Source organism: Dipodomys ordii, unplaced genomic scaffold (genome assembly GCF_000151885.1).
Source record: "Dipodomys ordii isolate 6190 unplaced genomic scaffold, Dord_2.0 Scaffold171, whole genome shotgun sequence".
Taxonomy (NCBI): domain Eukaryota; kingdom Metazoa; phylum Chordata; class Mammalia; order Rodentia; family Heteromyidae; genus Dipodomys; species Dipodomys ordii.
The window spans coordinates 13,487-41,315 of NW_012267387.1; the positions used below are offsets into that span (position 1 = coordinate 13,487).

The following is a 27,829-nucleotide window of genomic DNA, read 5'->3' on the forward strand; positions in this document are numbered from 1 at the left end:
TTAAGAATGTTTGTTTCTCCTACTGTCTTTCACCCTGAAGCCATATAAAGAATTTCTATTTGGCACTAACAAGATGGTGTAACACTTTGGAGCAAAAATGCATCCCAGTAGGCCAGCACTGGAGGCCAAGATTGAGAAGACCTCCACAGCCACCATGACCTTCCCCTTGGCACTGTGATAGACAGGCAGGAAGGTGAGCCACACACTGCAGAAAACCAGCATACTGAAGGTCAGGAACTTGGCCTCATTGAAGGTGTCAGGCAGGTTCCTGGCCAGAAAAGCCACAGTGAAGCTGGCCAGGGCCAGGGAGCCCAAGTATCCCAGGACAGAGTAGAAGGCAGTGAGGGAGCCCTTGTTGCACAGGATGATGATGTGGCCATGTTCAGAGTGTGAATCAGTGTCCACAAAGGGAGGAGAGGTTCCCAACCAGATTCCAAAGAGAGTCATCTGGATGAGGGTGCAGATGGGGATGATGAAGTTAGGAGCCCCTGACACCAGCAGCCACCTCATCCTTCTTCCTGGGGAAGTGGCCTTGAAGGCCAGAACCACAGTCACTGTTTTGGCCAACACTGTGGAAACAGCCACAGTGAACACAACCCCAAATGTAACCTGCTGCAGGATGCATGTGACTGCGTTGGGACGGCCAAGAAACAGCAAGGAACAGAGGAAACAGAAGATGAGGGAGATGAGCAAGATGTAGCTGAGAGCCCTGTTATTGGCCTTGACAATGGCAGTGTCTTGGTATTTCACAAACACCCCAAGAACAGCAGCAGTTAGCATGGAGAAGCAAAGAGCCATACAAGCCAGAGCTATGCCCAAGGGATCTTCAAATGCCAGGAAACTTGCAGCTCTCAAGAAGCACTGGTTCTTCTGTGTGTTGGCATACTGATGATCTGGACACTTCACACATTGCTCTATATCTGCTGAGACATGTACATTACCATTACTTCTTTTTATGAACCTCATTTTCTTCAAGGATTTTAGGAAATTTATCATTTAAATGAAATCCTGAGATGTCAGCATTAATATTATAAAAGCTTTTTTGTATTTTTCCCAGGCCATAACCACCTCCTATTTTTATCTTCTTTATTCAGACTTTTGTTATTGCAAGGTAATGTACAGAAAGTTTAGAGTTACATAAATAAGGTAATAAGTACTTTTCTTGTCAAACATTTTACTCCTTCCCTCATTTTTCTCCTACTTTCTTTCCCCTGAAGATTTCCCCCACAAATTGTCCAGATCATTTCCAACATACTGTCTCATTCATGTCGCTGTTGTATTGGTTCCCACTTTGTCCTTTGTATCACCATTCTCTTTTTCCCTTCTCTTCCCTAATTCAGATAAACATTTCTAGGTTACAAAAATCAACTACAGTGACAACAGGAGTGTACTAAAAGGGGTGAAATATACAAAAGATTCATGAAATCACATAGCACACTAAAAAACAACAATAAAGAAGGACCTCTTCTACCTGTTTCTTGAAGTACATTTTACTTAGCATCACCTTATATGGTCATATGATCAAAGCTATTGAGCTATTCTGTTTATCTGCTATGATTATCCTAGACATATACTAATTATTGCAAATAAGGGATACTATGGAGCCTATGTTTCTTTGAGTCTGGCTTACTTCACTTAATATTTTCCAAGTTTTTCCATTTCCTTACAAATGGGGTGATGTTTATGCTTCCATCAGTCTTTTTTACTTAAGTGTGTTTTCACTCAATGACTATCACATGTATTGATAATGTAACAGTTGGGCAACTATAAAATCTTATTAATTTTTTCTACACTACTCACTCTCATTTACAGTTCTTCAATCATATTTACATTGTAATTAAACAGCTTAAGTGTCCCCACATGTTTCTGTAAAACCTTAATTTTACCCTATGGTACATTATCCTTGATTTCATCTCACTAGATTTGACTTGCCTGCTCACCTTTGAAGCTGTGGACACAGATTAATTTCTCTTGGAAATTGTATAGTCATGCTCACTTCTTACACTGAATTTAGCTTACTGGGCCCTTGTCCTATACCAAGAAGAGTTCTGGGCATTGAGATATAAACATATGTGAGATCCATGATTCCTGTGTGCATAAAATATAACTTCTAAGATGAACACTCTCCTTAATAAGACTTAGGTTTAACTTCCTGTTAGAGTTTAGACATTTCCTAATGATTAGTGTTAAGAAAGATTCCTGGTAGCTTTAGTGTGGTCTTGTTTGTAAACATTTGGGTAAATGCCCAAAAGTGGGATTGCTGGGTCATAGGGGAGCTCTATGTGGAGTCTTTTCAGGAACCTCCATACTGCTTTCCAAAGTGGTTGAACAAGTTTACATGCCCACCAACAATGGAGTATGGTTCCCTACTGTTTATTGCAGCGTTATTTACTATAGCTAAGATATGCAACCAACCCAGATGCCCCTCAGTAGATGAATGCATCAAGAAAATGTGGTATACATACACAATGGAATTCTATGCCTCCATCAGAAAGAAAGCCATTGTCCCATTTGTTAGGAAATGGAGAGACTTGGAAAAAAATTATATTAAGTGAAGTAAGCCAAGCACAAAGAAACATAGGTCCCAAGGTTTCCCTTATTTGCAATATCTAGTCTATGTCTGAGTCAAGCAGAAAATGTCACATAAGGTGATGTTAGGAAAATGAACCCTAAGATATGTATTCAAATGTTTTTTTTTCTTTCATGCATTTGTGTCTAACGCATTTATAAGATTATTTCTTTGTTGCTTTTTATGTCCCTCCCCCACAGTATAACCCCTGCTTTCACTGTATTTGATGTCGGTTTAATTTGTGGAGGCGAAGGGGATAAAAAAGTTGTTTAAATAAGGATACAGGTGGACCCATTTCAACAATAAGAAGTACAACTTGTCATGTCGAAAAGAAACTTTATAACTTTGGTGGGGGGGGAGGATTATGTTAGGGGTGGGGCGAGCCTGGGAAGGGATTGCAAGGGGAAACAAAGGTGGAGGCTACAATGCTTGATAAGAAATGTACTCATTATCTTGCCCATCTAATTGTAACCCTTCTGTACAATATTTTCACACAAAGAAGTAAAAAAAGATGGATTCCTGGAGAAAACTTTCTGGACAATAGCCTGGAAACTATAACTAAATATATAATTCAAAGCTATGATCTATTATATTACAAATAGCAATAGCACAACATATCAGATTTGAGTTATTAACAGGGAGAGGAGCATGAGCTCTTTAATCCTAATACACAACTTTTGCATTGACTTGTTTGGATTGTGGAAAACTAGGGAGAGGTAAAGAATTTCTTCATAAGTCACAGACTCACCTGTCCCATTAGCTATCTCATTTTCTGAGCAAGGTGCACAATCAAAGCAACAGGCAGCTTTTTCTTCCTGAGGAGATTTTCTGAATCCAGGACCACAACTCTCACTGCAGACAGAATGAGGAGTCTGAGGAAAAGCAGGAGTGTGCCAGTGACTGTTCAGATTCATGTAGAACACGGAAATAATCCATTGTTTTAAAGAATGCTATTTTTAAGGATAATGATTTATGCAGACAATTGCAGTCAATTAATTCAATTCTGTTTTATATTCTATATTCCATGATTTCCAAAGGCTATGTGTTACAACCTTGATCTAGCCTGTTGAATCATTGAAAGGTATGGAATTTTTAAAAGGCTGAAGGTTGTTCTGAGAAAGTAATTTAAGTGTACAGCCCTATGTATTTTCTTTGAATTCATGCCATTATATTTTCTAACCTATTAATGTATGACATGTGGAAGAACAATTAGGAATCCACTTTTTAGCGTTATGTGAACCCCAGGGTCATCTTATCTTTATCTTTTCCCAGTGACTATGACATGAGACTTTCATCACAGATGCCTTCAATGATTCATCTTAAGCAAAGGTGAGTAAGTAGCAAATCAAATAAATGTTAAATAAACCTCCGCAGAAGGCAGCAAAAGAAAGCTTTCAACCACATGAATTATCTCCTCAGGTACTTTGTCAAACTGTTAGATACCTACTGACATAAATCAAATTTACATCCTATGATAATATTCAAAATCAACATGTAGGAACACATTTAACTCTTTTGTATCTGATCCTGGGACTTGAACTCAAGGCCTGGACGCAGGACTGAAGCTATTTTCACTCAAGGATAGCATTCTACTGCTTGAGTCACAGCTCTACTTCCAGATTTGGGGTGGTTAATTGGCGATAACTGTCTCACAGAGTTTCCTGTGTGAGCTGACTCTAAGGTATGATATTCCAATCTCAGCTCTATTAGCTGATAGGATTATAGGAGAAATTTGCTGTCAGTCAGACAGGTATAAATTTAAAGGGTGACTCTTACTGATGTGTGTGTCTTTTATATTATTGGGATTAGATCCAACTCACCCCTGTAGTTCCAATGCCCCACTCTACCATATCTTCGGATAAAGACATTTGATTGCCATGTGGAGCATATGGAGAAAACTTCCCTACTTTCACCTCAAGTTGAAGACCCTCTGGAAAATTCCAAATGTTCAGAATGTCATACTCTGGCTCCAGTTGTCTTTTCTCATCCCAAATCACTTGATCTCTAGTACGATTATAAAACTGGATGCTCTTCAGGAAAGTGTGCAGCTAAAAGAGACATTATCTTATAGTGAAGTACATCCCAGAGTAAAGACAAAAAACCTGAAGTAAGAAACACTCCTGATTGCCTTTCATCTCTTGTTCTGAATTCAAAAAGAGTAGTGACACACAATGAATTATCTCAGAAGAAAAATCTATGGAGGAATAAAATAATCAATCTGAAAAATCATCTTTACTGGTCACTTAGAAAAGGAGTAGAATGACTTTTTTCCAGAGCTATCATTTTACTTCATCTTACCCTAACCATTATTTTATGAATGTTTATAATTTAAGGTTGCTGAATGTTTAATTCCAAAAGTTCAATAAAAATTGGTCTCTCATGAAAAATACAGATAATTCTGTTAATTAGGTCATTCTTTGCTTTGACTGAAGGAAAGAATAGGGAGAAACTCAATTTGCAGTTTTCAAAACACTCGGTATTAACATGATGAGTTATTAGTAACTAAATGAATTCATGAGAAAGTGCCTGTTGGCTGATGGTTGTAAACTGAGCTGTGCAGGTGGCTCAGACAAGAGGATCAGGCTTGGAGGGCATCCTGGGCCCAAAAGTTAGAGAGAATCATGTCTCCAAAGGACCATTCAGAAAAAAAAAACAGAAGAAATGCTGTGTTCAAGTAGTTGAGCACTAGCCTTGAGTACACAGAGATTCAGGGACATAGCCCAGGTAGTGTGTTCAAGTCCCTGCACTGGCCAAAATTAATTTATGGAAATGAGGAATATGTTTTATCTTGTTACTGGCCTTTTATTATTCTTACCAGAATATCCACATATCCATACATGTCCAGATTACCTTAATTACATTGACACATAAAGATTCACATAAGGTTTTGATAAGCAACTGAAATGTTTAATTTTTAACTGTGAGTCTATATTTGTTCAAATTTGTACTCATATTAATTTCTGATAATAGAAAGGAAAAGCAAAACAATTGAGACAATTGCTTTAATTACCGAAATACTAATTAATTTCAACAAACAACTTACTATGACATATGAATACAAACATATATTTATATTTGTCTATATAAACACAAGTCATATATATACAAGTACAGAAACAAGCATGCATACATGCAGAAATATTTAATTTCACACAGGAAGGATCCCTTCTAGAAAGTGCCTTTGCTCATAATGTGTACTCCTCCATAGAAAAAATTACCTGTTCTGGGGAAGGCACTCTTTGTTTTCTATTTCCCCTTGTTTGAACTTCTCTTTGATGGAGAAACATCTCATGCAGCGCCTGGGCCACAGCATACACAGCATTGTATATAATGTAACTGTCTCCAGACATAGTCATTTCAAAAACATGCACAGGCAACCAATCCAAAGAGGCATCATGAGCACAGTTGTCCCATGTTATACAGTCAGACTCAGAATCTGAGCAATTAAAAGAGAGAAACCACAGCCTGGCAAGAAAAATGTCTTCTGGGTATTTGGAAGGCTTAACTGTCTTGACAAAATCTGTGAATCCAGAAACTTCGACATGATGGTGTGTAAAAATAAGAGGTACATGCAATGAGCCTAGCATGAAATATTTCCTTTTCATGGTGAAATCCCACTGACAGTTCACAATACAAACTTTGCCATGTATAAAAATTTGCTCGATAAATATCATTAAAGCTATCAGTGAATCATTATCACCATATATGATGAGGACACTTGCTGAAGATAGATTTATCTCATTATAAACTGCCATGAGTTTGAATATATATGATGTATCTTGGGTTGAGATCATTAGCTCATAGGCTACACAAACTCTGTTTTTGGCCATCTCTTCTTTCAATTCAGCAAGAATCCAGGCACCATTCTCATCTTGTGAGGTCAATAGTCCCACCCAGTTCCAGCTGAAGTGAAGCAGTAAGGAGACCATGGCAGTGGCTATTGATGAGTCCTTTGGTGCCATCTGATAGAGAGCAGGAAACTTGTTATGGTCACTCAGGGCATGATCAAAAGGCCCAAAGGTAAGCTAAAGTAAAAGAAAATTGGATGCTCCATGAATGAGAAGATTTCCATGCATTGTAATCTCAGTCTTGAATTCTGTTAAGAACCAATTGAAGTAGGTGGAAGGTAGGTTTTGTTTTATTTTTTGAAAAAATAATTTAATTGTTTTTGAAATGTTGCACAACATATCAACTGACTTATAATTGTCTCCATATTTGTCACTATTTCTATCAACTCCTCCCATCAATATCAACCTGACCCACTCCTAATTCCATTTGCTTACATACCCATTGTATATCATATTGCTTTTTACCACCCATCCAATCCATATTTCTTTGCATTTTTCCCTTAACATCTGCCCCACTCAGACAAGATGCTTCACCTTTTTGGTGTTGATTTTTCATATTGTCAATAGGTCAGAAAAGTTACACCATGGGGTTCCACCACTGTGTATACTTTAATTTAGTCAGATTGATCATGTATATATGTAAGTATCTATATGTGTGTTCCATACTTATTTCATATTACATATTCCTATTTTAAATGTAACTTTCACATATTTACCTTTTCTCATTCTGAGCCTGATTTACTTCACTCAATATAATATGTTTTGTGTGCCTGCATGCATGTGTGTGTTTGTGTGTGAGTGTGAGTGTGTGTGTGTTTGTGTGTGTGTGTATGAATGCTAGAGGCACAAACTCATGGCTTTTACCACTTCCTTGGCAATTACCTCAAGACTTGTGTTGACCAATGGACTCAATTATTCACCTTGTGCTCTTTGGTATTTAATTTGAGATACATGTTTCCCCATTATTTAGGATTACTGCTATGAGGAATCAGTACACTCTTAACATATCTTCACACTGCTATATCATTTTCCATTTCCTGATGTATTAAAGAAAATTATTGATAAGTCTGGAAACAATAAATTATCCATTTGTCAGCTCAAATCTTCTATATCTTATTCCAAAGTGTGAAAATATATATTTCCAAATATCTTTGAGTAAATACTCCTTGATACCACAAAACTTGATGGGTTCATAAATAGAATATCTTCCTATCATTCTCTTCTAACATCTGAAATGCCACAACATTAGACATTATTATATCTTTCCACACTTTGCACCCTCACCTGTGGAAATCTGTAGAGTCCTAATAATGTCCCAATCTGGTCAGATGTTATTCCTGATGGTCCTGTAAGTACTGCTATAGACCTGCTTTCTCTCATGCAGGAGTAGTTTGGAATCTGGTACTTCCCAAAGAGACAAGTGAATGGATTCTTAAACATTGTCCAAGTTCTGAATTCAACATCATAAATATCAAATCCCAAAGTCATGTTATGTAAAAGATCAGGATTTTTGTTGATCTCCTCAATAGCAAAAGCCAAGGCCAAAACACTCTGATAGTTCTTGAAGATAAATCTGCATAATGAGCAAATACTTTGAGGAGGAAAATTCCAAAACTTAAGACTATGATACATTAAATGCTTGCTTCATTGTCAAGGAATACGTTAAAATATTACCTCAATCAAAATGGAATATTAATGTAGTATCTTATGCTTGTATATAGATCTAGGTAAAGTAGACTAGGAAGTTGGCTCAGTGATAGAGTGCTTGCCTTGGGTTCAATTCCTCACTGCCACATAAACAGAAAAAGTTGGATGTGACACTGTGGCTCAAGTGGTAGAGTGCTAGCATTGAGCTGAAGAGCTCAGGGACAGTACCCATGGCCAGAGTTGAAGATCCATGACTGGGCAACTGGCCATACTGTGTGGAAAATAATTTTTGTGTTTTCAGTCACACAGTTTGTTATGTGTTTAGAGGCATGTCAGGATAACTAAGGAATATTTAATTTAACTGCAATATGCAGAAGCAGCTCTGCTCACAGACCTACATATTGAATAGCTCTTACAAAAAACAACCAGAAAAAGAACTGAACTATTGGGGGCAAGGATTTTATTTTTATTTATCTAACACAATGAAAAGGATGCATCCAATTTCAAGGAACTCATTTTGGAAACAGGAAATCATGACATGCGGATTGAGAAGAGAATTGTAGATAAGCTTTGTATAGATATACCAGTTCCAAGGATCCGTGGTAAAATGCGTTGATCACTATTCCCTTCCAAATATATTTAGATTGAGATATTGTAAAGGAAGCAATAGAGCAAAATAGAAAGGATCAAAGTTCTTTTCCTTCTGTCATTTTTTGTCTATGTGCAACAAGGATTTGTGTGAATGTCTGTTTGGGTTTGTATGTATTTACATGCAAGCTGAGATTGTGTGGGCATATTCTCATATTCTAAAGAATCTAATATAATGAAATCAACTGGTATTGTTTAAAAGGAAACAATGAAGGCATATTGGATATACTAAGGGAAAGGATCAACTTGTTCAATCTATACTATAGGTATATGTGAAATGAACACAATCAAAATCTGTCATATTCAAAATGTTCTAAACAGAAGAAATTAGTAAGCTTATAGAAAATTTAATTGAACATACACATATGGAGGAATAAAATGTAGGAATGAAGATGTGGGAAAAAGTTGTCAAAAGTTTAAGAGAGGATTATCTCAAAGTAACAAAGTAACAGTCCTAAAGATGAAATGATTATCAAATTTTGTTCATGACATCTAAAGCAAGCTGTCATAGCATGAAGGTCCCACAACTGAAATACATATACAGGGATAATTCTCTAAAGTATAACAAAAATGAGACTCATATTCATATAGGTGGGCACCAATTTCTATATCTTAGTAGAGTCCATATAAGTCAACAGAACATGGCAAGAGCTCTTTACAGTTCTGAAGATAAAAAAAATTAAATTATCCAACAAGAGTATTGCACCTGGTAAGGCTAACCTGTAGAAATGGAGGAAGGATAAAAATGTTCCCAGAAAAGCACAGTTATTACAATGTATCTGCATTAAACACTTCCTATATGAAATACTAACGTCAGTTTTTCAGACCACAAAACAGAAAAATTAATGAACAAGAAAGATATAAAAGAATATATACCCTGTTTCCTGTGAACACAATAAAACTTGATTAGATGAGCCTCACATACACCTAGAGAACACTTCACCCAATGTCTGAATAAACCATCTCTCACCAATATATTACAGGAGAGATCATGGGATAGGAAACAAAACAGCCAGATCTAAAAAGTATGGAAAAAGCAGGGTGCTAGTGGCTTAATTCTAGGAACTCATGCAGCTGAAATCTGAGAATCATGGTTCAAAGCCAGCCCCTGCAGGAAAGTCCATGAGACACTTATCTCCACATAACCACCAGGAAACAGGAAGTGCAATGTGGCTCAAGTGATAGAGCACTCTCTTTAAGCTAAAGCATGCAGGAACCATGCCCAAATCCAGAGTTCAAGCACCATGACCTACAAAAAACTAAAAAATAAATAAATAAATGTCATTTAAAATATATTGAAGTAAGCCAGGCCCAAGGAAACAACATCCCATGGTTTCTATTATTTATAACAACTAGTACGTGTTTATGACAAGGCCAAAGCCATGTACATATGATCATATTAGATGATGTTAAATAAAATGAACCCCAAAATAGGGACACAAATATATTTTTTTTCTTTCTAGCTATTGTTTCTAATGCATTTATAATGTACCATGTGAATTTTTTTGTTTCTTTTTATGTTCCCTTCCACACAGTATAACCGCTATTGTCACTGTAGTTAATGTTGGTGCCCTACATCTTGTATATACACTTCTCTAATTTGGGGAGGGGAAGGGAAAAAACAAAATGCTTACATAAGTATACAGGTTGACCCATTGAAACAATGAGATGTACAAAACTATGTTGAAAACGAACTATTGGGGGGCATAGTTGTGGAGTGGGAAGGAAGGGATGGTAGTGAGAAAACAAAGGAGGAAGCAACAATACTCAATTGGAAATGTACTCATTACATTGCTCAAATTTTAACCCCTCTGTACAACACTTTTCCAATAAAAACACAAAAAATATTACTTAAAATACATTGAGCACATGTGCAAACCCCACTGTGGTAAGGCTGGAAATTAACAAGGAAAACACCAAAAATATTCCCATTATGTTGAAATGAAATGAGTTCTCTTTAAACCAGAAATAAAGCAATTAATTTTATTAAAATTTAATTTACTTAAAAGTATTCAATTGAATTAAATGATTAATACATGATTAAATGACTTGATTTCAAGGCAAATTTCAAGAAGTTTAACAATCTTTGGAACAAATAAAAATGAAAACAGAATATCAGAATCTGTACATATAGAAATACAGCAATGAAATGAAACTATCACAACCTTTGCAAATCTGGAGTTCAAATGTTGTACTAAAGAACCTGTGCTACATCTCAAGCAACTAGAAAAACAAACCCAAAATTACCTGAAAGAATGAAATAATCAAGTAAAAGAAAAAGAATTACAGACTACCAAAAATAGCAATAATCAATAAAGGATAAGGCGGATTTTCAAGAAACATGAACCATGATAGGGCAAAAGAAATCATGAACCATAATAGGGAAAAGCAACAAAATTACACATGTGAATCCACACCACTCATTATTTAGTATGCCAGAAGCAGTATTGTGAAAATAGATGTACTACTGAAAAACTATCTATAGAACCTTCAGTACAGTCTACATCAAAACTCCTATCACTTCCTTTACAGAAATAGAAAATGAAAACTGAATTATATGAACAAGGAAATCCTCCATGAGCCAGAGATATTTTAAGACACAAGAACAACACAAAAGCATCTCATGCCTGTTCTTTATTCATCTTGCACAAATGGGGGTGGGGGTAAGGGGTGGGAGATGGGAAGGGATGGGAAGGGAAAACAAAGGAAGAGACAACATTGCTTGATAAGAAAAGAACACATTACATTACCCATATAATTGTAACACCTCTGTACGATATTTTCACAAATGAAAAATGACAAAAAAGAAAAAATCAGAAACATGTGTCAAAGAAATATAAGACCATAAAGTACTTGCAAACAATAGATATCTGATTCTTGGAGAAGGTGTCAGATAAAACATGGTCCAAACATGACACACTTAGCAAGCAGTGGCATTGTGAAACTGGGCATACATGTGTGAAACACTCAATCTAGACCATAAGTATTTTAATCTCAAAATAGATTTTTTCTTAATAGAGACATGAGCTTTGTAATAGTGAAAATAAAGGGAAATATAAATACACAGATACCTTAAATAAATTTCAATAGCTCATAAAAGAAGTGGCATAATTATTCCCTGGGTTTGATTAAATGGCAGAATCATTTCTCTCACTTAAAAGGCCAAAACGTGTACCCCAAGCACTGGAAATGTAAATTAACTGTGCTTGTATCCAATTTTAAATCTTCAGTACAGTGAAAGAAATGGCAGGACAGGCAAATGAACAGTTAAAAATCTTGCCACCTATATATCTCACAGAGGATGAATAATGTAGTGTAAAACAGTTCTAAAATTAAATATTAGATTAGAAAAATCATGAGTATACAGTAAAAACACTTAAAAGATAGAAATAGAAAACCAAAACAGAAAAATTATACTGAATACTTTGGTTTTTCAGGGCATCCATTAGTTATGTATTAGTCCAGAGGCAAATTAAAGTTTGTGTAATGGTACATAAAAAGTAAAAGTTTAGAGATTTTCAAGAAATTAAATGTATCTCTACTGGTGGCTTAGACCTGCAATCCTAGCTAAACAAGAAATCAAGAGGAAAGGATCCTGAGTCAAAAGGAGCTGTCACAGAAAAGGTCATGGCACATTTATCTCCAGTCAATCAGCAGAAAGCTTGAAGTAAGGGTATAGTGGTAAAGTACCAGCTTTGAGATAAAAATGTATGCAAAATTCCAAAGTAAGCTAATTATCAATGGCTTATTCCTAGCTAAGTCAAAAAAGTGAAAATAAGTAGAAGAAATTAGAGATAAAAGAGAAAGAACTGATGTGTGACATGGTATAGAAATGGTTATAAAAAGCCTGCATGGTGACTCACTCTTGTAATCATAGCTTCTTAGGAGGCGAGATCTGAGCATCATGGTTCAAAGCCAACCCAGGCAGGAAAGGCTTTATATCCAATAAGCAACTCATACAACCGATGTAGGGCTGTGGCTCAAGCGGTAGGGATGCTAGCCTGAGCTGATGAGCTGAGGGACAGCACCCAGGCCCAGTGTTCAAGCCCCATGACCAAAACCAAAAACAAAAACAAAACAAAACAAAAAACAGAAAGAAATGGTTCTTAAACAGTGAATGAATAAAATCAAAGTATGGAACTACAACATGAACTAGGTACTTGGCACAAGCACCATATTGTATCAAAATTGGCAAACATGTGCTAACATCAGTGGACATAGAGGAGTCAAATCTCACACCTACTGATGTCTAATTACAGTGCTCTATTTATCTATTAGGAGAGTTAGCCAATAAATATTTCTATGTGTAGTCAATAGCATACATAAAATTTTACTAACCCAAATCAGATTTTACTTTGTACTTGGGAATAGAAAAGAAACATACAACTTCTGAAAACATGCTTCTCAACATGTCTCTATTAAGAGCTTAACAAAAATATTCACATATATATTGGGAAGTTAAAAGAATAAAAATCACCTAAACATGGGTATATAGTTTGGAATATAAAGAATAAGGGAAGTTGGACAGTAGCGCCTCACACCTTCATTCTGAACTACTCATAAGGCTGAGACCTAAGGATCATGGTTTCAAGGCAGCCTGGGAAGGGAGGGCTGAGTCTCTTATCTCAATTTAATCACCAACAAATGCCAGAAGTGAAGCTGTGGCTCAAGGGCTAGAGCACTAGCCTTCAGCAAAAATGGAACAGCCCACAGGACCTAATATCCCAGGACCAGTATAAAAGTGAGAAAGATAAACATATCAGTGACATATAAAATGAAGCCATGAATCTTCTATAGCACAGAAGAGAGCAATTCCTATCCTGGTATCTTTGCTCTCAATTGTGGGCAGCTGCATCTGGCTATAGTTGTCATACCAGCACTTAAAAAGCAGTGCCAATGATGGAGACAATGACATTTTTATTTTGCAATAGGAATTAGATAATTTTCTAGAATTCCTTGAAGTTCTGTGCAGTCAATTTTCTTTCCTTTTTCCTTTTAGTATTTAGTGAGAGACTATTACTGTCAGAATTTCAAGAATAGGCATGTGCACAAGGAAAGAAGAATCATCTTGGTTAGGTAAATTCCCCAATGAGGAATCTTTCATAACACTGAGCTGCCTGGTAACCTATCTGACAGAAAACAATGCCACAAGGCTTAATTTGGAACAGTAACGCTTGTGTACACTAGCAATGTGTTTGTATGTGACTCTGTGTGTGTGTGTGTGTGTGTGTGTGTGTGTGTGCGCACATGCCTGTGTGTACACCGGTTCGAGATCATGAAATCAGTGCCTGAGCTCTGTTCTTGAGCTTTGTGGCTCAAGGCTAACAAACTGCCATTTGAGCCACAACTTCATTTTCAGCATTTGGCTGGTTAATTGGAGAAAAAAGTCTCACAGGTTTTCTTTTCTGGGCTTCTTAAAGCCTCCATCCTCAGACATCAGCTGCATGAGTAGTAAGGATTACAGTCATGAGCCACCATAAGAAATTTTATCAACATTCTCAATATATAGGTGTTACTAAAGAAAAGTTCTCAGATGTCTGGTGTAGGAAATGCAGTGGCAGCCTTTTAATACAGAACTCAGGCCAGTGACTCCATTTTATTGTAGTAACATCACCTCATTTTCCACAGCTGAAATTGAGGATATACAGGTATGCCACAAAGAGAAGTTACATGGAGGGAAATAGAATCCTCTCCTGCTAACAGACAGAAAATCAATCAACAGAAGATGTAAGACAAAAGAATGAAACTGAGCTGCTACAGATGCAATAGTAATGGAGGTCAGTGTAGAGGAGACAGAGATCATTGATGTGTGCACCCACAATTCCCTCACCAATCAAACATCCTCAGAACTGTAAATGAAAATTAAATATGAAACTACTCACACCTTGTTCTCTTCTTGCCTGGAAGCATGGCTGTTACTGTGATCTATTCCCAAAGTGTTCAGAGGGAAAAACCCAGTGATCATCACATCTCCATCCATGTGTGCTCGGTGCTTCATGGTAGAAAAGCAACTAGTGCCAGCCAAGGACCTGACAGGGAGGGGAAGATGGAGAAGAAAGAGTGTGAAAGTCAAAAGGCACATCCCTGAAGCCTCTGCCAAGAAGAAATGCTGGTGGGAAGTGAGGCCCACAATTTCAGTTATATGTATTGGTATATCTTTTTATATGTGCATATGTCTTTTTATTGACAGAGATCAATACTATAGCGCACCTCTAATGAAAGCCTCATGTGAGTCCCCAGAAGTAATGTGCAAGACTATTCCCAGGAGCTCTGCATTTGTAGCCTTGCGTCAGGAAGAAAAACATGGGTTAGAAAACATGTTTGGAAATTGCCTTCTTCACAGCAGGTGCTGTGATTTTATCCAGGACCACAGATAGTGAGGCCCCAGAGATGGAATTATCTTGGTTGTAGTTTGTCCAAAGTCTGTCTAGAAACTACTTGCATGAAAGTCATTTGGGATGATGCAACTGGATTGCATGAGGTGATATCATGTCATGTGGATGTTGAAATGGCCACATGGTGGGGCCTGAACTCTGGGCCTGGGCGCTGTCCCTCAGCTCTTCAGCTTTAGGCTAACACTCTACCACTTTAGCCAAGGCACCACTTCCTGTTTTTTTTCTTTTTGCTTATGTAGTGCTGAGGAATCGAACCCAGGGCCTCAGGCATGCAAGGCAAGCGCTCTACCATTGAGCCACCTTCCCAGCCCCACTTTTTTAGTTTGTAAATTTAAACAATTTTTAAGTCATTGTACAGTGAAGTTGCTCTTTAAGAAAGCAGTTTATGAATACCATATATTACTTCATGAATGTCACCCCTGTCAATGTTTAATTCATCCCTCCGCTATCCACCTCTTCCATCTTTTTTCTTTCTCCAAATTTGATTCCCCCCTGCCTTTCCTGGTGTTTTATTTTGCAGAAAGTTGATTTTGCCTTTCTAGGGAAATGCATTATTTGAATTCTCCCAAGTATCTATGGTATTTCAGTTAATACATCTGAATACACTTTGATATCACATAAGCTTTTACTATATAAACTAATTCTAGCTTCCATGCCTAAAGGAAAACATTAATCCTTTGTTTCTCGAGGCCTAACTTATACATTTTTTCCTGAATATTACATCTCACTACAAATGGTATATCATAAGCTCTTATGAATGAACAAAAAACAATTGTACATGTAGACCACATTCTGGGTCCCTTTATCCATTGAAGCACATCTGGGAAGATTCCAGATGTGGTATTTCTATCTATCTATCTATCTATCTATCTATCTATCTATCTATCTATCTATCTATCTATCTGTCTGTCTGTCTGTCTGTCTGTCTGTCTGTCTGTCTGTCTGTCTGTCTGTCTGTCTGTCTGTCTGTCAGTCTATGTGTCTGTCTATCTATCTGTCTTTCTATCTATCTACATACATATATAATTTTAAAAGTTTTATATATTTTCACAATAGTACTTTTCCCAATATATACCCAATGGATAATTTCTTCTTTTATGGTTTCTACTATTTTGAAAAACCAATGTTTTTTATAGATCTCTTTCACCTCCTTGGTTATATTTATTAATTGATATTTATGATACTTTGTATTAGTTGTATTAAATACTATTTGGAATTTGTTGATTTCCTTGACTTTTCAGCCTGTTGATTGCTGGTGTATTATCTACTTTGCTGAATGGGTTTAACCTATGTTTGTGATTATTTGTCACAGTTTTCAACTAGTCCATCCATTTCTTGGTAGTGACATATTTAACCTAGTACGTGGCTGTTGGGTGGTGGCACTCTAAAATTGAGTCTATTAAGCACCCATCTTCCAGCATAAGAGCTTAATGTAATCTTCCATGAAAGTATTAGGGGTGTGAGTCCTTAGCACCCCAGCCTCACATAGTTCTTACCAAACTAATGTCTTCTCCTTTGCCAAACTCAACCATCAATTCACAGTGTATACTGCTCTTGCCCATTGCTTCCCTCCTTGGAAGCTGCTGAGCTGTGGTTCCACACGCAGCTAAAAGGCAAGCTTAGAGAAGTAGCTGACCCCAATACCCTGTGACTAGAGGCCACCCAGCCTTGTTTGACTAACAAATTTTATGAAGGTGTGTTCATTGCTTCTCTGCTAAGGTCAAGTCTTTCATGGGTTTGTGCTGAAGCTTGTTCAAATCTGGGAATTCAGAAGATGCAACACTTGTGATGGTTGTTGTATTTACCCTACCTGAAATCCACTCCAGAACTGTCAATTGAATCTAAGATACTTTGCTTCCCATTCTCATTTCCTGAGCCTTTCAGCTTTTAATTATATGGGAGACTAGCTACTTTACTATAGGATTCCCACAACTTCCATCTTTTTTAGTAATTAATTACAGTTAAATTGCTCAGCATCTTTCCTGTCCAGGCTGGCTTTGAACTGCATTGCTCAGATCTCAGCTTGGTAAATACCAAGTATTACAGACATGAGTCACCAACATCCAGCTCCTTCTGTGTATTTTTGTGATGCTTTCTCTTCATAGCTGTGAAAACAAATGGATTTTAATCCTATTTGTACATTGCCATCAAATCTGTGGTTATTGTCATGCACCACTGTTCTGACTATCACCCACATAGCATTGCCCTGGAACTCTCATTTCCTCAATCTCCACCTCTGACAGAGCTGGGATCACAGATATCTGCCACCCCACCCAGGCAAGGCATTCCAGAAACTTTTTTTTTCCCAGACTGGTTTAAGAGAAGAATCTCAACTAGGGTTATCAGAGTTTCCCATTCCTTTTTGGCTTAGAATTGATTTTTATATTCCTACAAAAATGCAATGTAATTTTCATGAAATAATATTTAATGAATGGTAGCTTTGGATATATAGCTACTTTCTCAATTTTAATTTTGCCATACGCTGAACACAGGATGTCTTTCCATTTTCTCATCCGGTGTCTTTTATCATAGCTTTACTTTTCATTGTAGAGGTCTTTACAGAAGTTTTCATAGGTTTAGAGTCCTAGCTATTTGTTTTTGTGAAGCCACCATTTGAAGTATATATGAAATGAACTTTGGCTCTTCATTAGTTTTATTTTAAACAATTAAAAAATGAAGTTTTGTACTAATTTAAGAAGGAGATGGTCTTTTCCGACTCTCCATAGACTTATTTTTAAAATTTTTATTACTTTAAATTTGTACTAGTGTATATAGTTAAAATGGGGTTCATTTTGTTTGTTTTATATGGCCATATAAAGTTTCTTATCTAAATGCCCTGTATCCATTACTTTTTATTTCCCCTAAAAATTTAAATCATCGTAATGGCCTCCATTACTTTACTTCATATGACATTTCCAATGTTCAATAGAATATATGTAAACTTTTTTAGAGCAAAAATAATCATATAAAAACATAGCATTTTTTTCTCAATACCTCTCTCTCTTTCTGTCTCTGTGTGTGTGTTTGTGTGTCTTTCTCTGCCTCTCTCTTTCTCACAGACACACACACACACACACACACACACACACACACACTTATACACATACAAAGAAGACAGGTAAACCATGACTCAAAGGCCAAATCCAACCTGCTTCTTATGAATAAAGTTTTATTGTAACAAAAATAAAAGTCTCTCATATGGCGCCATTTTTTCTCCTTGCCTTCCTATCTTCTACATCTTTATTCATTAACGTTTCCTTTACGTGTATTTATTTTCTTCTTGGCTCCTATCCATCCAATCTTACTTTAACATATCAATCCATCCATGTGTACATTCTTTACATTTCTTCATTTGAGAGAAAAAGTGTAAGATTGCTGAAATCCTAACTCAGAAAAAATAGCAGGACTATAAAATAATATGCAAAATCACTGAAATTACATATTCTCCCAATAATTTCATATGATAAAATGAGGATTCCCCATTTTACTTTATAATATAAACTCAAATCTATCAATGAAATTCCTTAAATAAACAAGTAAGATAGTCAAAAATGCAGTAGAAACTGATGAGTATTTTGATTATATCTTTATTAATATATTGAAGCAGTTGAAAATCAATTATATTTTCGTTTTCTTTTGTGAATATACTGTACAGAGGGGTTACAATTAGATGGGCAAGATAATGAGTACATTTCTTAACAAGCATTAACAAGCATTTAGCCTCCTCCTTTGTTTCCCCTTCCCATCCATTCCCAGCCTCCCCCCCATCCCCCTCACCCAATCCTCCCTCCCCACCAAAGTTGTAAAGTTTGTTTTCGACATGACAACAAAAATCAATTACACTTTCTTTGTTAAACATCATGCCCCCAACAAAATATATGAACACAATATATTTTATCAAACATTGTTTTATTGTCAACTAAAAATTTAATTTATAGAAAGCTATGGTAAGTTACTTAGCCATGTATCTTTTAGAAATGTAAATGTGAGAAGAGGTTCAAAATCAGCCTGGGAAGGTAAGTTTACAAGACTCTTAATAAGAAACCAATCAGCTAGCATTGGAGCATTATTTAAGTGCCAGTTTTATGCTTAATGGTGAACAATTAAATATATTTCCCCTAAATTCAGGAACAAAACAAAGACAACCATTCTCTCCACTGCTCTTCAACATAGTATTGGAATTCCTAGCAAGAGCAGTATACAGGGGAAAAGCATTTAGGTGAACCAAATAGGGACGGATGAGTAAAATCATCCCTTTTTACAGATGACATGATCATGTTCTTAAGGGAAAACAAATCTCCTCTTCTGTAGCAACTAAAATTGATCCTGAACTTTGACAAATTCCCAGGTACAAAATCAAGTCACAAAAATTAATTGCCTTTCTTTATGCCATTGACAAAGTTCAAAGCTGAAATTACAATAGCACCCCATTTGCAATTGCGTCAAAAACATAAAAGACATGTTACTGATCCAATAGGGTAAAGACCACTACATTGAAACTTTTTACAATTTGAAAGAGGAAAGCAAGGCAGATTTAAGAAGATGGAAAGATATTCTGTGTTCCTGGGCTGGAAAAATTAGCATTGTGGAAATGGAAAAACTGCCCAAAGTAATTTACAAATTCAATGCAATAGCCAAAAATCTCAACAAAATTATTCAGAACCAGAGAAAGCAATTCAAAATCTCAAAGAGATTTTGATCAGAACAGTGTTGGACAAATAACAATACTGAACTCCAAGCTCTACTGGAGTGGCATAGTAATGAAAGCAGTTTGGCACTGGCAAAAGACAAGCTAGAGAACCAAATGGAACAGAAGACCATGAAATGAACATAAAGATCTATAGCCATCTAATATTTGATAAAGGAGCCAAAAGTATAGGCAGAAAGAAAGATGCTGGCGAAACTGGACATTCATGTGCAAGAAATTGAAACTAGATATCTATATATCACCTTGCACCAATATCAGTTTAAACTGGATCCAATACTTCAATGTAAAGCCAGAAAACATCAAACTTTTACAGGGGAGGGGAGGGCCCCTCAGAACAGATTTAAAACTTTCTGAGTAAAATTCCTGAGTCAGAACAAATTTAAAAAAATTTGATTAATGGACTATACCAAAATTAGAGTTTTCTGCTCTGCAAACCACATAAGTAACACACTAACTAGAAAGCCCACAGAACAGGAGATTTTTACCAGCTATCCATCAGAGAAAGGCCCCATATATAAAATATATGTGGATCTCAAAACGCTGATTCCTCCAAGACTCAACATCCCAACTACCAGTTGAGCTAAAGACTTAAAAGAAACATCTCACAACAAGAGATAAGAGTGACCAATAGACACATGAAAAAATATTCAACATCTCTTGCCATAAAGGAAGCACAAAGCTAGACCAAACAGGGATTGCACCTCACCCCATTTAGAATGGCCATTATCAAGGAAACAATAAGAAATGCTGGCAAGGAAGTGGTAAAAGGGAACTCTATTATATTGGTGGTGGGAGAGAAAATTTGTTTAGCCAGTCTCTAAGTCAATATGGAGGGTCCTTAAAACACCAAGCATAGAACCTTATGACAAACAAACTCACTTGTGAGCATATAGCCAATTGAGCATGAACAAGGATACATTAAAGCTAGCAACACAATTATGTTTATTGCAGCTTTATTTACTATAGCCAAGATATGGAATCATCCCAGATGCCTCTATATACACACACAGTGGAATGCTTCCCATCCATTGAAAAGAATGACATTGAACCATTCATAAAGAAATGGAATGACTAGGAGATTATATTACGTGAAAAAGCCAGATCCAGGGAAGCACTGGTTGCATGATTTCCCTCCTAAATGGAAACTAGTGTATGTCCTATAAATGTAGAAGTAACAAACGGGGTTGCACCCAAGGAGTTATAAATGAATTAACTGAAATATAATAGACTCTATGGGGAGCACACATAATATAATTCCTTAGCAAGATAAAGGTAAAGGCCAAAAAAATGAGTACTAGGAATAACTGTGGGTTGTTGGAGGCAAAATACAGAGGAATAGAAGCATGAATGTGGGAAATGAGTAGAACACAGACTGCATTGTATATGCCACAGAACTGTGGAAAATAGGGAAAGGACTGGGTAGAATAGGTGAAGCATATAGAAGGGGTGAAATAGATGCAGGTGCTTTGTATACATAAATTGCTTTGTTAAATGTCAAACATCCAAGACATAATCTACAATTAAGAAAAGTGACGGATGGGCTTGTGGTAGGTGTGGTGGGTGAGAATGTTAAAAGGGGTGACATTGATCAAGACACACTGTATTCATCAACCTCTCTGTAGTTGTACAGAATATAAAGAAAATATATATTTGAAAATGTATTAAATTTAATGGTAAGAGTATATATATTTTCAAATATTATTATATTATATGTTACTATAATTATATTATCTATATATATTAATGTGATATATTAATATTATCATAATTCTATATTAATATATTACTATATTATATATTGTACATATTATATTACATTAAAAATACCACATACATTATATAATATATAAAGAACCTGTATATAACTATACATAAAGTGTACTTAAAATTTTGTTAAATAAAAAAATTCAATATACAGTCCAAAATTGAGAAAAGGAGTATGGGATCAGAGGGGAGAGTGAGAATGCTACAAAGGGGTGACAGGATTCAAGAGGCATTGTATTCATAAACTGCTCTGAATGCTACTCTACTTCTACGGAAAGAAATAAAATTTTAAAAATGAATAAAACTGGTAAGAATGACTGTATATGAGAATGGCCTAGTGTTATAAATGTGGCACACATTTATTACACATAATTTTTATGAAGATGAAAAATTATTAGCATATCTAGTAATTTCCATAGAACAATGTAAAATTAAATATTCAATTTAAAAAGGATGGGAGGAATACAATGTAGTTGCCATTTTCATTTGTATGACAATTACTATTTTATAAAATTTTCATAATCTTATTTTAATTTTATTTTCAGAATGATGTACAGAGGGGTACAGTACTTAAGTAAGGTAGTAAGTACATTTCTTGGAAAACTTGTTATCTTATCTTAAAATATTAAACAAAAAGTTTCATTGAAAAATAAAGAAAAAGCTTTCATTATGTCTCTGTATGTTCTTTTTCTTTTTTATTGTGAAAAAACTGTACAGAGGGGTTACAAGTACATAAGCAAGGTAATAAATACATTTCTCATCAAGCATTCTTGCCTCCTCCTTTGTTTCCCCTTCCCATCCCTTCCCCTCCCCTACCCATCCCCGCCAAAGTTGTAAAGTTCGTTTTTCGACATAACGTCTTGTGTTCTTTTTCTTTTATCCTCATTATCACAGATTGTTGTCATCATTCCAAACTAGCTTGTTGTAATCTATTTTATGCCCCATAAGTGCCACAAGGTCTACAGCAGACAAATGAAAACTCATAATCCAAACTTCAAAAATAACTACTACTGAACTCAGTAAACTCACTGATGAAAAATAAACACCCCTGTACCCATCTGTCTGCCACAGCCTACAAAGATGTCTAAGGGAAATTTAACCGAAGACATCAAATTCCTCGATCAATCTTGAAAACCAGAGGATATAGAAGAAAGAATCAGAGAAGAGAAGAGAAAAGGAAGAATCTTCCATTTTTATGGATGAGAATGTATATTATTGAAATGCCAAATTTACAAAGAAACTCACAGATTCATTTCATTTCAAAATTCCAATGTTGTCCTTGACAAAAAATATCTCTTAAATTTTATTTGGATTCACACAATGAAAGAACAAAATCACGAGGAAAAAGCAAAAAGCTGAAAATATGGTGGACCTGATTTCAAACTATACTACAAAACCACTGAAAGGAAGTAACATTGACACTGGTTCCAAAGAATATGGAAACCAGTAAACATAACAGCTAATCCAGAACAATCCAACATAGGTACAGTCAACTGATTGTTCACAAGATGGCCAATTACATATAGTGGACACACGATTGCTTCTGTAACAAATTTTGTTTGTAAAACTGCATGTCACTTGTTGAAGACTGGAAATAGTTCCCTGTCATTCCATTAGAGTCCTCAATTTAAGAGCTTAAAATATGAAATTACAGATAGATATATAAGGGAAACACTTGGAGCAACAGACAGAGGTAATGATTTTCTAAGTAATACTGCTATATCTTAAATAGAAAAGCAAAGCTTGATGAATACAGCTTAGGCTGTGGCTCAGTTTTAGATTATGAGTTCCATATCCAGCACACTAAAGAACTGGAGGCTCATAACTGTAGTGCAAGGTGCTCATATGGCTGAGATTGGAATCACAGTTCCCAAACAGCATAGGCACAATTTTCATTAGACCCCCCTAAAATCAAGATGTTTGTGCATGTGTGTGTGTGTGTGTATCTGGGTCTGTGTGTCTGTGGGTGTATGTGGGTGTATGTAGGTGTGAGTGTGCTGAGAAGGAGGGCTGAGGTCAGGAGGATTGTGATTCCAAACCAACTCAGACTAAAAACAATATCCTGGGATTTTTTGTAAAAATAGAAGAAGCTGGATATTGAGGCATATGCCTGTCATTCCAGCTGTGGCAGCAAGCATTAATAGAAAGAATAGAGCCCAGGCCCGGGCATATAGCAAAAGCCAGATAGTATAAAAATAATCATTGCAAAGAAGGACCAGAGATAGAGCTCATTCTACAGTGCCTGCCTATCATGGTCTTCGAGAAAGCATTGACAAATGGGTATGTGTCAGATTCAAAAAATCTGCACAGCCCACAAAAGACTTAAGGGATATCACTTGGACCATGAGTTCAAGCCATAGTACTGGTACAAAAATGATCAAAAAAATGAATGGTAGGAATGAAATACAGGTCCTGTCTTGTGGTGGAGGCAGAAGGTCAATGGAGATGTAACAGATTCCACATGACCAATATACTTAATATATGCTTATGAATATGGGATGATGAGAGCGTAGAAATCGTTTTAAGAAGGGGTGGTGTTGACAGATGTTATTTCTTGTGTTTCTAAAATGAGTAATATATATATATGCATATATGTATACATTAAAACATCAAAATATGTATAAAAATCTTTACTATTTTACTTTTAGTTTTTAAATTTATATTGCCTTTAAGTCATTGTATGTGGAGTTTACAAATACAATATATAATCCCTTTCAATGATTCATTCATCCCTCCCCTATCCACCACTTCCATCTTTTCTTTTTGAAGGACATATATTGGATGAGTGACTCCATTCTCCACTTCTATTCATTTGTCCAACCTTTTCCCCTGATTTGATACCTCCCCTTTGAGGTAGCAGTTTCCTGGTGTTTTATTTTACAGAAAGTTGAATTTGCCTTTGTAGGAAATTACATTATTTGAATTCTCCCATGAATATACTGTGTTTCAGTTAATATATCTGAATATACTTAGATATCACCCAAACTTTTACTTTATAAACTAATTCTAGGTTCCAAACATAAAAGAAAATATTCATCCTTTGTTTCTGGACCTGACTTACTTCACTTTTTTCCAGTTTTTTTCCATTACAAATTATACATCATTCATTCTTTTTTTATTAATAAGTTTGTTTATTGTGGAAATACCATATAGAGGGGTTACAATTACATGAGCAAGGTAGTGAGTACATTTCTTATCAAGCATTATTGCCTCCTCCATTGTTTCCCTTTCCCATTCCTTCCCATCTCCCAACCCTCGCCCCAACCAAAGTTTATACCAACATCATTCATTCTTTTTAATGAACAAAAACTCATTGTGTATGTAGACCACATTCTTGGTCCTTTTATCCATTGAAGAGCATCTGGGAAGATTCCAGACCTTGAATATAATTTTGAGTGGTGCATATATTTTCATCATATATATATATATATATATATATAATTTTGAGTGATGCACATATTTTCACAATAGTTCTTTTCCCAATCTATGCCCAATGGAGAATTTTTCTTCTTATGTCTATTTCAAAAAACCAATGTTTTTCTCTGTATATTTACTTCACTACCTTGGTGACATTTATTCCTTGATATTTAAGACACTTTGTATTTATGGTATTAGGTACTATTAGGTATTTCTCAGTTTGGTGATTGCTGGTATATTGACTATTTTGCTGAATGGGTTTAACATATATTTGTGATTATTTATCACAGTTCTCAGGCCATTTCTTGGGGGTGACATATTTCATCTAGTAGGTGGCTTTTAGAGATGTCACTCCAGAATTGAGTCTACTAAGCACACAATTGACAGCATAGGAGCTTAATGCAATCTTCAATGACTATACTAGGGGTCTGAGCCTTTAGTCCCCCACCCTTACATAATTCTTACAATCCGGTTTCTTTTCCTTCAACCAAATCAGCCATCAATTCACAGTTTATTCTGTGCTTTCCCATTGTTTCCCTTCTTGGAAGCTGCTGAGCTGTCGTTCCACCAACAACTAAAAGGAAAGCTTAGAGATGTAGCTGACCCCAATATCCTGCTGACCTGAGGCCTCTCACCTTTATTTCACTAACAAATTTTATGTGGGTATGTTTATTGTTTCTCTGCTAAGGTGAAGTCTTTCCATGGGTTTGTGCTAAAGCTTGTTCATGTCTGGAATTCCAGGGGATGCAACAAGTGTGATGGTCATTTTTTTTAACCCTACTTGAAATCCACTCCCGGCTCTTGATTGAATCCAAGCTTCTTTGCTTCCCACCCTCATTTCCTTAGGCCTTCTGCTTTAAGTCATGTGTGAGACTGGCTATTTTACTACAGGATTCCCACAATGAAGACTAAAAGGTAATGTTTCTCCATCCGATTCCTGCTATGTCTCCTCTACTCTGTGAATTTGGAGGTTTTGCTCTTGTTTTGTTTTTGTTTTCCTGGTCATTCAGAGCCTGCACACTGTTCTTGAGCTTTTTGGTCAATGCTTGTAATCTACTCCTTAGATCCAAAGTCCATTTCCAGCTTTTTACTGGTAGATAATTGTAGATAAGAGGCTCAATGCCTTTCCTGTCCAGGCTCGCTTTGAACTGCAGTGCAGTAATACCAAGTATTACAGACATGACTCACCAACACCCAGCTCTGTGTATTTTTTGTAATAAGTTTTCTCTTCATAGCTATGCAAACAAATGGAATTCAATGTTTTTTTAAGTTTCCATCACAGCTGTAAATATAGGCAGGCACCACTGTTGTGACTAACATCCACATAGGACTGCCCTGAACTCTCATTTCCTCAATCTCCACCTCTTAGAGTGCTGAGATCACAGATATCTGCTACACCACCCAGGTAAGGGTAAGACATCTCAGAAACTTTTTTTCCCAGCTTGGATGAGAGAAGAATAATCTTAATCTCAACTAGGGTTATCAGAGTTTCCCACTGGTTGTTGGCTTAGTATAGATTTTTACATTCCTGCAAAAATGCACAGGAATTTTCAGAGGACTAATGTGGAAAAAATGGTATCTTTGGGGAATATAGCCACTTTTACAATTTTAATTCTGCCAAACTCTGAACACAAGATGTCTTTTCATTGTCTTGTCCAATGTCTTATATCATCGTTTTCCTTTTCATTGTAGAGGTCTTTACAGCTCATTTCTTAGGTTGAGAGTCCTAGGTATTTGTTTCAGTAGGCCACCATTTGAGGTTATACATAAAGTTTAGTCCTAATTGACAAAACAGATGTAATTTTTAAAATTCTAGGTAGATTGATTTTCAAGTTTCATTTTTGTATTATATAAGGTTTTATTAGAGTATAGTTTAAATGGGTTTCATTATGTTAGTTTTATGTGGACATATAAAGTCTTTTGTTTAAATGTAACAGTACATTTGTAATGGATACATTACCTTTTATTTCCGCTACAAATTTAAATCAACCTAATGGCCTCCATTACTATATTCTCCTTTATTCATATTTCCAATGTTTGATAAGATACATGTAAACAGTTTTAAAGCAAAAAACAATCAGATAAAAACATATGGCATTTGATTCTCAATACCACACAGAGACACACACACAGAGACACACACACATGCAAACGGAAGATAGGTAAACCATGACTCAAGGGCCAAATATAGCCTGCTTCTTTTTTTATTTATTGTGAAACTACTGTACAGAGGGGATACAATTACATGGGCAAGAGAATGAGTACATTTCTTAACCAGCATTGTAGAGTCCAACTTTGTTTACCCTTCCCATCCTTTCCCATCCTCCCCCTCTCCTGCCCTTCCCACCGAATCCTCCTCTTCCCCTACCCACCTCAGGAAAGTTATAAAGTTATCTTTTTGCCATAATGACTTGTACATCTCACTGTTGCAATGGGTCCACTGTATCCCTAGTTAAACGATTTGTTTTTTCCTTTCTCTTCCACAAATTATACCAATATCAAATACAGAGAAAGCAGGGATTATACCGTGGGGGAAGGACATACAAAGCAACAAAGAAATAATCTTATAAATATGTTACAAGATATAGTTGAGGGGAATATGGCGGAGGAGAAGCTGGAGGCTAAACAAGCTCTCACATAGAAAGCAGTTTTAGAGTGAACAGTCCTAAGCCAGAGAACAGTCCTAAGCCAGAGAATCACACCAAGTGTGCCATCACAGGACAGAGAGTTAGGGCAGAGAGGGAAAATCCAGGCAAGAAGACAGATCTAAGCTCTTGCCAGAAGCCGCCACCGCCACGATGGCAGCGATGGAGGCAACGACTGCAGCCGCCAT

The 27,829-nt window shown here is 36.2% G+C and overlaps 1 protein-coding gene across 1 annotated transcript; it reads right to left on the bottom strand.

The window, feature by feature from the left end:
- On the bottom strand, positions 1 to 27,829 carry LOC105998698 (vomeronasal type-2 receptor 116-like). The gene is made up of 9 exons (XM_013033489.1): positions 27,775 to 27,829; positions 25,462 to 25,570; positions 14,610 to 14,741; positions 14,563 to 14,577; positions 7,702 to 7,990; positions 5,788 to 6,594; positions 4,390 to 4,617; positions 3,318 to 3,441; positions 1 to 920 (listed from the first exon to the last, which is right to left on the bottom strand). Exons 1-9 carry the CDS (start codon positions 27,827 to 27,829, stop codon positions 1 to 3), a joined length of 2,679 nt encoding a protein of 892 aa, XP_012888943.1.

What these genes read in the sequence shown, in the direction of transcription:
- LOC105998698 (XM_013033489.1), bottom strand. Translation starts at nt 27,829, where the DNA reads ATGGCGGCTGCAGTCGTTGCCTCCATCGCTGCCATCGTGGCGGTGGCG. An exon ending in GGGGCATTGGAACTACAGGG is followed by an intron (nt 3,442 to 4,389) that starts GTGAGTTGGATC and finishes GCTTTTCCTCAG; the next exon opens with ACTCCTCATTCTGTCTGCAG. An exon ending in TGAGATAGCTAATGGGACAG is followed by an intron (nt 921 to 3,317) that starts GTGAGTCTGTGA and finishes ATGTCTCAGCAG; the next exon opens with ATATAGAGCAATGTGTGAAG.